A 10,952-nucleotide genomic window follows, 5' to 3' on the forward strand; every position below is an offset into this window, starting at 1 on the left:
GATGGTGGAACTTGTAGAAAACCACAAATAGAATGAAGATGAATGGAAGATAAACAAAATGCCATCTAGAGATAAACACATTAAAAATGTTTTAAATATACACCGTATGGAAAGAGCAGCAAATTAACCACTATAGAAGAAATGACCCCGTGAACTTGAAAGGGTAACAATATAAGCTCTTCAAAATAAGCATAGAGAGGGAAAAGACTAGGGGAAAAAAGCATCAGTGAGCTGTGTGACAATACCAAATGGTGTAAGTTACATGTAATTGGTGTCTCAGAAAAGAAGTGACAGAAAAAAAAGTATGTGAAGAAATAATTATGGTTGAATTTTTCCAAGTTTGATAAAAGCTATAAACTCAGAGACTGAGTTCAATGAATCCCAAGAAACAGAAATGTAAAAAAAATCATGCCAAGGCACATTATAATGTGCCATAATAAAACCACTGAAACTCAGTGGTAAAGTGAAAAATCTTCAAAGCAGCAAAGACTAAAAAGAAAACATACACTGCATGTAGTGGGACAAAGATAAAAACAACCAATAGCTTCATGTCAGAAACCTTGCCAGCCAAAAGATGATGGATGACAATTTTATGAAGTGCTTGAAAGAAAGAAAATGTTAACCTAGAATTTTATACCCAGTGAAAATCCCTCTTTAAAATGAAGGTAAAATAAAGACTTTTTCAGACCAATAAATTCAACCACATAGATGAAATGAACACATTTCTTGGAAGACAATGTCTACCAAGACTCACTTAAAATATAATGGATAACCTCAATAATCCTATGTCTAATTTAAAAAAATAAATTGATAGCTAAAATGCCTTCACACAAAGACAACTTCAAGCCCAGATGGTTTCACTGGAGAATTTTTGCAGAGATTCAAGGGAAACATAATACCAATGTACACACAAATTCTTTCAGAAAGAGAATGTTTGCATATATAATTTATTAAGATGAGGTTATACTGGATTAAAGTGGGCACTAAATTTAAAGGCTGGTGTCTATATAAGGAAAGGAGAGGACATAGATACACACAGGAAAGAGGCCATGTCTCGACAGAGGCAGAGATTGGAGTGATGCAGTTACAATCCAAAGAGCACTAAGGACCACTGGAAGCCAGCAGAAGTTAGGAAGAGGCAGGGAGGGGTTCTTTTCAAGAGCCTGAAGAGGGAGCATGGCCCTGCCAACACCTGATTCCAGACTTTAGCCTCCAGAACCGTGAGAGAATAAATTTCTTATTTTATGCCACCAAGCCTGTGGTCATTTGTTGTGGAGGCCCTAGGAAACTAATACACTTTGCTATACCAAGTGATGTTTTTTAAAATTATGTTTACAATATTAATCTTATACCATATTTGTTTGTTTGCTATTCTAACTAGCCTTCTGTTGGAAAACACAAATTTGGACACTTTCAGTTTACCATTGCATTAGTCAGTGCTCAGAATGGCACCATGTTCAAAACCCATTACTCTGCTCATCTGTTTTATGTTATTTGTTTGCCTTATTTTTCTCAGAAGTAATGTAAGCTTCCCAAAATTCATTTGGGAAATTATATAATTTCTCCTTTGTCCTGTTCTAGGTATGCAGCTGCCTTCGCTCAGTATGCTAGAGAAACCAACAGTTCTTACAAAGCCAGTTATCGAGCCAGAAGAACCCAGCCCCGCCCAACTCCAGGTAAACTGAGTTCAGCCTATTTGTTTTGCTTTGTTTTTAAAGCTAAAATATTAGTCATAATAATAAATTTAAATTTTTGTTAGTTTAAATAAGTTTAAATATGTGAGGCTTAATATTGTGTTTTCCTTTTAAAGCTGCTTTAACTCTTTCTAACAATTTTTTAAAGTAAATTATTTACATAAGAATTGGAGCTTTGAAAAAAAATTGAATTACTTATACTTTCAGGCTCACTACACTATAAAACATACAATTTGAAAATCTAAGGCTAAGTTTCAAAATGTGTAAAAGCATTCAAAACAAGCAAAACAGTAAGTAAACTGATCCCTGAAACTCATTATAGACTGAAAGATATATGCATTAGGGCTGAAAAGAAAGGAATAATGTTAGTTGAGTTGTTTTTGGTGCTCTTTTTGAAAATAATGTTTTTCAAAGACACATTTGAGATACATTGAGGGCAGGTCTTGAGTAGGAAGAGACAGCTGGTAACTTATAGTAGAAATCAGCTAGTGCAGAGGAGAAAGCAAGACATGTGGGGGCAGAGAAGTTGGGTTTAGATAACAGGTCTATCTGTATAATTATGGGAAAGTCACTTAACCCCTGAGCTTCAGTTTTTTCATTCTCAGCCTGTGCTGAGTATATAGAAAATGTTTAATAAATATTTGTCTCTAATATGCTGCCCTGTCTCACAGGATTCTTGTGACTAAATGGCACCATGTATGTGAAAATCTCTGTGAACTGGAAAGCACTATAAGCGTTAGGTATTGTTTTCCTGTCACCTGTTCTTTAAACACAATAGCATGTAAATGCTGGGTGCAGGCAATAACCTCCATGCAGTGATTCTCCAAGGTTCCTGCATCCCTACCTCTACCTTTCTTTTCCCTGGCTCAAATTCTACTTCTCTCCCTCCTCCTCAATCTGGTGTATACTCTGATTTTCTTCTCTAAACCACCAGCCTCAGTTTCTCTATTTAACTTTGCCTTCTTCAAGATTTCCCGCTACCTGCAAGGATTGGTAAGTGTCGCCTTTTCCGGCCTTACTCTCTGCTTCCTCCATGACTTCTCCACTCCCTTCTGCAGCCACTATACTCCAGCATCCCCACCATCTTCACCAATAGAAAGAGATCATTTGGGAAAATTGAGTAATACAATTTCTCCCCAAGCTTTGTCAGACTGCTTTCTACCGCTCAAGTCTGCTTATTAAAATCCTTTGTGTCTCATTTCATTCAGGATAAAATTTAGATTCTTTGACATGGCAAAATCTTTAATGCTCTAATGTCTGTCTGCCTTTTCAGTGGTATTTCTTAACCACTCCCCCATTCACACCCTCAACATCACACTGAGCTAGGGTCATGATTGTTTATTTCCTTCCTCGTTAAAAAAAAAAAAAATTGACAAGTACAGTATGTTTTCTCATACTCCCACTGCAAACAACTTTTCCTCCTTCCTTTCTTTACCTTTCTAGTCCCTCCTCCTCCTCTGAGATTCAGCTCAGGTATTACCTTCTCTAGGAAACCTCCCCTGTGGGCTCTCGCGTAGCATTTTGTCATGCCATATCGTGCTCTATTAGTTTTCTGTAGCTGTGTAACAAATTACCCCATGCTTAATGGTTTAAAACAACACGTATTTATTATTTTACAGTTTCTATGTGGCTAGAGTCCAGGCACAGTGTAGTTGCTCCTCCACTGGGGATCTCATAAGGCTGCAATCAAGGTGTCAGCTGGGCTGCATTCTTACCTGGAGGCTTGAATGGGAAAGGATCTGCTTCCTAGCTCTCGAAGGTTGTTGACAGAACTCACTTCCTTCTGTCCTTAGAACTGAGGCCCCAGCTTCTCCCTGGCTATATGCTGGAGACCTCCCTCAACTCCAAGAGGCTACCTATAGTTCATTGCCATGTGGGCTTTCCCATCATAGCCTCCAGCAAGGAGAGTCTGATAGCAAGATGGCAGGATGGAATGTTATGTAACATAACATAATCATGGGAGTGAGGTTCCTCACCTTTGGCATATTTATTGATTAGAAGAAAATGACATGTCCCACCCACTCTTAAAAGGGAGGGGATTACATAAAGGTATGGACACTAGAAGTTGGGGATCATGACAGGCCACAGTAGAGTTTGCTGTCACACATGCTGTGTGATATTAGTCTCTTTTTTGCCAGTGTCCTTCAACAGAAAGTGACCTCCTGAGGGAAGGGGCTGCTTACCCCTCAATCTGCCACAGCACAGTGCTTGGCATATAATAGTTATTCAATGCTCATGAATCAATGAATGAATGAATGATAGAATGAAGTAGAGTTGTCATGCTTTTAGCAACTCTCATATGGAAAAGGGAATAAATCACTGATGAGTGAGAAATATTAAGAAAGGTGAGCTGGAAGAGAGAATATTTTAAGGAATGTCCAGAAATTAATTAGCTCTTCAGTGCTGAGCTTTGTCTTGTTTGAAAATGGAGTGGATGATCCTTTGTGTTTAATCTTATGCTAAGAGAAAAGACTGTACCTAAGAGGTCATGGTAAATTACATTATTGTTTAGAAATATTCACTCCCTATCCTGTTCTACCACCATGGGCAAAATATACTCCCTTGACCCTTGACTTCAAGCTTTTCCTGTGACTTGTTTTGATCAATAGGTTAGTAGGTATGACATGCTCAGGGTTTAGGAAGGGTTTGTGCAATTTGGCTTGCTCTTTTTTACTCCTGCCATCATCGCAAGAACATGCCTGGACTAGCCCTCTGGTCACAGAGAAAGATGAGAGTCACAGAGCTCAACTTTCCCACCCATGTCTTCCAGCCATGCCCAGCCCAAAGAAGCCAACCCCCAGCTGAACTGAAGATATGTGACCTAAACAAATGTTTATTGTTGTATGTCACTGAAATTTTGTAGTTGTATATTATGTAGTAACAGTGAACTTTCACAGGATATCAAAAGGAAACATGACTCAGAAAACGAATGAACTTTGTGCTCCTCTTTAGCAGAGAGGGTTAGAATGTCATAGTTTGCCAATGAGAAAATTCACCTGAGATTTAGGAGGTGGGAGAGAAGAACAGACCATTATTCTTTTTTAAAATTTATTTTTCAATTAAAGTTGACATTCAATATTATACTAGTTTCAGGTGTACAACAGAGTGGTTAGACATTTATATAATTTATGAAGTGATCCTCCTAATAAGTCTAGTACCAACCTGGCACCATACATAGTTATTACAGTATTATTGATTATATTCCCTATGCTGTCCTTTACACCCTCGTGACTATTTTGTAACTACCAGTTTGTATTTCTTAATTCTTTCACCTTTTTCACCCAGCCCTCCATCCTACCTTCCATCTGGAAACCCTTAGTTTGTTCTCTGTATTTATGTATTTATGAGTCTGTTTCTGTTTTGTTTGTTCATTTATTTTATTCTTTAGATTCAACATATAAGTGAAATTATATGGTATTTGTCTTTCTCGGTCTGACTTATTTCACTTAGCATAATACTCTCTGGGTCCATCTATGCTGTCACAAGTGGTAAGATTTCATTATATTTTTATGGCAGAGTAATATTCCATTGTATATATGTCCCACCTCTTCTTTACCCAATCATCTGTTGATGGGCACTTGGATTGCTTCTGTATCTTGGCTATTATAAATAATGCTGGAATGAACATAGAGGTGCATATATCTCATTGAATTTGTGTTTTGGATATCTTCAGATATATACCCAGAAGTAGAATTGCTGGGTCATAAGGTAATTCTATTTTTAATTTTTTGAGAAACCTCTATACTGTTTTCCATAGTGGCTGCACCAGTTTGCAATCCCAGTAAGACTGCACAAGGGTTCCCTTTTCTCCACATACTCACCAACATTTGTTGTTTGTTGGCTTATTGATTACAGCCATTCTCATAGGTATGAGGTGATATTGTCACTTTAATTTGCATTTCTCTGATGATTATTGAGCATCTTTTCATATGTCTATTGACCATCTGTATGTCCTTTGGAGAAGTGTCTATTCAGGTCCTTTGCCTATTTTTTAATTGGATTGTTTGTTTTTTTTATGTTGAATTGTCTGAGTTCTTTATAAATTTTGGATATTAACCCCTTATCGGATGTGTCATTGGTGAATATGTTCTCCCATTCTGTAGGTTCTTTTGTTTTATTGATGGTTTCCTTTGCAAAACCTTTTTATTTTATTTTTTTATTTTTTAAAAAATATATATTGATTTCAGAGAGAGGAAAGGAGAGGGAGAGAGAGAGACAGAAACATCAATGATGAGAGTGTCATTGATCAAGCCCACAACCCGGGCATGTGCCCTGACCAGGAATCGAATCCCGATCGCCTGGATCCTAGGTTGACGCTCAACAGCTGAGCCACCTTTTTAGTTTGATGAAGTTTGTTTGTTTATTTTTTCTTTTGTTTCCTTTGCCTGAGGAGATATATCAGAAAAAAATATTAGTAAGACCAATGTCAGAAAGTTTATTGCCTATGTTTTCTTCTAGGAGTTTTATGGTTTCCAGATCTTACAATTAACTGTTGAATCCATTTTGAGTTTATTCTTGTACATGATATAAAAGGCGGTCTAGTTTCGTTCCTTTTTTTTTTTTTGCATGTACCTGTCTAATTTCCCCACCACCATTTAGAATAGACTATCTTTATCCCATTATATATTCTTGCTTCCTTTGTCATACATTAATTGACCATATAGATGTGGGTTTATTTCTGGGCTTTCTGTTCTGTTCCATTGGTTTGCGTGTCTGTTTTTATGCCAGTATCATGCTGTTTTGAGTTACTGTGGCCTTGAATAGTTTGATATCAGGTAGTGTGCTTCCTCCCACTTTGTTCTTCCTACTCAGGATTGCTGTGGCTACTCAGGGCGGCCATTAGTCTTGAGAAGTTGTGTATATCATACACGGCAGCCTCCTCAGACCCAGCACTTTCATGCAACTCTTTACAAACTCTCACTTTACAGATATGATGGCTTCACAAATATATCCATGAACTCATAATTTTTGTACCACTCTGAGTGGCAGGATGTGTGCAGCTCCTTGTACTTCCCCATGAACTGGTTTTCCTACTCATATCAGTGCTTCAGGCTAAAGTAGGCAGTGACTGGTTTTCCAGTTCTCCAGCTGTAGCCTTCAAGGCCTGCACTCCCCCAGGTCCTCCCACACCTGTATGATCCCAGTTTCCTGCATTAAACCTCTCATTCCTATATTACTTACAGTGGCTCTGTTTTCTTAACTGAATGCAGACTGATACAGAAGTGAATGGAAATAAAGCATTTGGCAAAAATCAGAGCCCACCTATCAGAACAAATTTTAATATCTTCACTAATTATTTTAAGATTAAATAATTATAAGAAGCAGAGTTTCTAGGATTCATCCAAAGAAAAACAAACTATAAGGCAATTATAATTTGTGCTTCCATAACTTATTTTAACAGTAACATAGTTATTGATTCCCAAGGATTCTCAGAGGGATTTTATAATACTTAAGTTTTTCTGGAGGAAAGAAGTTCAAATAGTATTTATTTTTCCAATGTCATAAGAATCATTTCTATATTTATTTTGCATTAAGCTCTGCTGATGTAATTAGGATTTCTTTTTATGTTCCTTGGGACTTTTTAAAACAGGGCAGGAACTAGAAGGCAAATGATTAAAATGACTGACACCCTCCATTCATTCCACCCTAAACTGGTGTCAGCTAATCACATTTTCCTTGCCGGCGACTAGTTTCAGAGTTCTGCCTGAAAGGAAATATATTGGGGCCCTCAATAAATGGTTTTCTATTCTTAAAAATGAGATCCTGGAGTGAAGACCTCCCTTCCTCCACCTGGATGTTGTTATTGGAGACCTCGGGGTTGACCAAAATGAAAAGAATGGTTTATAATAAAGTCAATTGCAAAACATAAAATTTAGAAAGTTGAGAAAGCTTGCTTGTGCTCACACACGGTCCTAGACATTATATTGAATTTCCTGCCTCGTCTATTACATTTCTGTTTTCATTATTTCTTTTTGTTGTTCTGTGTGTTTTTTCCAGATCCACAAACTGAAACAGAGATTGTCATAAAGACTCATGAAGCAGAGGAGGGGTGGAAGAGTGATAGTGATCACATTGATGAGTCGTGGGAAGATGAAGTGGAGGATCTGGTCGCCTGGACCAACAGTCTTGATGCAGCTACTTTAGAAGATTAAGCCTCAGGCTCCAGGATTTAAAAAATAAAACAGCCTCAACCACAGCTCAGCTTCATGTAGAAACTTTGGAAGGCTCTCAGAACTCAGATTCCATTTTTCTTTTCCAAGTTGGTCTCATCCTCTCACTGCAAGTACAAATTAGAAATATAAGTAAAAATCAGTGAATGTGTTACTTTGAATCTTCTTGAGCCCCACTTGGTTGTTTGAACCTAAGTTAGCCAAGTTAGGGGTGTTCCTTGCAGTATTCCAATCAGTGCTATTATACCCACGGCTGCTAAGTGACTGGATAGAGGTTTCCGCAGGCCGGATGTAGGTCAGGAGAAGCTGAGATGGAAGGGGGGCACTCAGGAGCTCTGCATCTGGACATTAATCCAGATACAGGGGCCTGCACATTTCTCTGCATCCATCTTGTTTATGGTCTTTCTTCCTCCACATTCAAAGGATGAAATGTGACCTGTCCATCAGCGTTCCTCCTCTGTTTTCTCCCAGAATACATGCCGTTTTCTCTTTGACCAGCCCTCGCCTCAAATTTTCATATCTGTAATCTCTCCCCCTTTTTGCTGTGTTGCCTCAACCTGCAAATATGCTTTGGGTTGCTCCTGTTCTAAAATACCTCTCCCCCTGTGGCCCTGCATTTCTACCTCCCTCAGCCCTATATCATTCATATTTTCTGTCGGATTTATGAATCATACTCTATCACTTACTCTCTTTATTTCTTTAGTTCACTTTACACTTGCAAATAAAAAAATCTATCTTCTGCTTAAACTACTCAATTAAAATTCCCTAGGGTCGCAAAAGACTTCTCTATTGCCAAAATTCAACAGATGCCTTATCTCATTGGGTCTCTGGGCTATATGTAATATTGTTGATCATTTCTCTTTCTCTTTTTAAAAATGTTTATTGCCTTGCCTTCAGACAGACCTACTTTGAGACTTACCTACCCACACAGCTCTCCCCACGAACACCATAAATATCTATAGATATGAGTATATGTGTGTATATCTAGATAGATAGATGATAGATAGATGATAGATAGATAGATAGATAGATAGATAGATAGATAGATAGATAGATAGATAGATAGATAGATAGATAGATAGATATGCCTGAGCTTGGATCTAGTTATTAAATAGGTCTGTCCCCTGTTTCTGGGGAAGCTGATTTTAGTTCCTGTGAAGAAAGAAGAGTTCTATTGTATGTACCCTGGTGTCTGTACCCTTCCCTGGCCAGCTGCTTATTTTCAAGTCTGCCCTGACTGATAGCAGTGCCTAGCACTTTTGTTACCCTCCCCAACCCGAACTACATGTAACATGCTCTTTCCTGCTTCCCTGACTCCTGTGCTGATGCCATATTCTCTACCCAAAATACCTTTTCTCTTCTTCACTTGCCTACAACTAAATTCAGGTATCATCTCCACAGTCTTCTCTGCACACCACACACCCTCCCCAGGCTCCTCTCTCTGTCTTTCTGTCTGTTTCTCTCTCTCTGTATCTGTCTCTCCATAGAGTGTGTGCATATGTGTGTACAGTTTATTGAAATCGTCTGCTTGCCCCCTGACTCTCCCACTAAACCTTCAAAGTGTAAACCAACCAGATAGATTCCATCTTAGAGATATTTAATAATACAGAGCCCACATATCAACAGTTGCCACACTTTCTTCACCTCAAACAAAAGTTCTTGTTTCACTGTCTTAGAATCTGCTATTAAAAAATAAACTTGGAAAATTTACCAAATTGGTGAACCTGAAAGTAACAAAAAGGGAAGGAAGCTTTATTAATAAGCAGGAATACCTTGAGAGAGCTGATTCTGGAAGAAGATGCTGGGTGTTTTTAGTGAGGTATGAGTCACATACAAGAAATTGAATTATACTATTTAAAGTATACAGTTTGGTAAGTTTTGGTATATGATACACCCATGTAATCATCACTATGATCAAGATTGAAAACATACCTGTCATCCGAAGTTCTCAATCTTGATCGTAGTGATGATTACATGGGTACCTCATGTATCAAAATTTATCAAAATATATTTTCTCCATTGAGTTATCTTAGTACCTTTATCAAAATTCATCTATCCATCTATACATGGGTCTATTTCTGACACTCTGTTCCAACGATTTGTTTGTGTATCTTTACACCAAGACCATATTGTCTTATTTACTATAGTTTTATTATGTCTTAAAACAAGATGTTAGCCATCTAGTTTTCTTTTTTTCCCAAACTTGGCTTGATTATTCCACAGCCTTTACATTTCTTATGAATTTTAGAATAAGCCCATACATTTCTACAAAAAATCATCCGGGGATTTGTATTGGGATTGCATTCAATCCGTGGATCAGTTTGGAAATAATTCACATCTTAACTGTATTGAGGCTTCCCGTTCATGACTTCTCCATTTATTTGGGTGTTCTCTAATATCCCTGAGCCATGCTTTGTGATTCAGTTGTCCATGTGTTGAATATCTTTTGCCAGATTTTCCCTGTTTTATAATTTTGTTTCTGTTGCAAATAGCATTATTTTAAAATTTCCAATTGTTCTTTGCTAGTGTATAATATAGAAACACAGTTGGTTTCTGCATATTGATCTTGTATTATGCAGCACTGCGAATCTCATTGGTTACTTCTAGCAGCTATTTTGTAGATTCTGTCAGATTTTCTATAGAGACAATAGTGCTATTTTCAAAGAAAGACAGTTTTGCTTCTTCCTTTCAGTCTACAGTAGATGTATTTACTTCATTTTCCTGCCTTCCTGCCCTGGCTAGAACTTCCAGTACAGTGTTGAAAAGAAGTAGTGAAAGTGAACATCTTCAGTCTTGTTCCTGAGCCTGGGAGGAAAGCAGTCTGTCTTTGTCATCAAATAGGACGCTGGCTGTAGCTTTTTCAAAGATGCCCTTTATTCAGTCAAGGAAGTTTCCTGTTATTCGCAATTGCTGAGAGTTTTATTGGAAATGGAAATTAGATTTGGTCAGATCCTGTTTCTTTTTTTAAAAAAAATATATCTTTATTGATTTCAGAGAGAGGAAGGGGGAGAGAGAGAGTTGAAACATCAATGATGAGAGAATCGTTATTGATCGGCTGCCTACTACACACCCCCTACGTGGAGATCAA

At 37.7% G+C, this 10,952-nt stretch overlaps 1 protein-coding gene across 2 annotated transcripts in view; it reads left to right on the top strand.

Annotated features, from left to right (window-relative positions):
- UBE2U (ubiquitin conjugating enzyme E2 U) overlaps positions 1 to 8,607 on the top strand; it is a 51,850-nt gene extending 43,243 nt beyond the window's left edge. The window contains exons 9-10 of one of the 2 annotated variants that reach the window (XM_081144837.1): positions 1,582 to 1,676; positions 7,692 to 8,607. In XM_081144837.1, the coding sequence (XP_081000963.1) occupies positions 1,582 to 1,676; positions 7,692 to 7,846 (250 nt within the window). In that variant the 3' untranslated portion in view covers positions 7,847 to 8,607. The remainder of the gene's footprint in view (positions 1 to 1,581; positions 1,677 to 7,691) is intronic. The other variant, XM_081144836.1, reaches the window with a different exon arrangement.
- The last annotated feature ends 2,345 nt before the right edge of the window (positions 8,608 to 10,952 follow it).

This window comes from Miniopterus schreibersii, assembly GCF_964146895.1.
Source record: "Miniopterus schreibersii genome assembly, chromosome: 8".
In the NCBI taxonomy this organism is placed as follows: domain Eukaryota; kingdom Metazoa; phylum Chordata; class Mammalia; order Chiroptera; family Miniopteridae; genus Miniopterus; species Miniopterus schreibersii.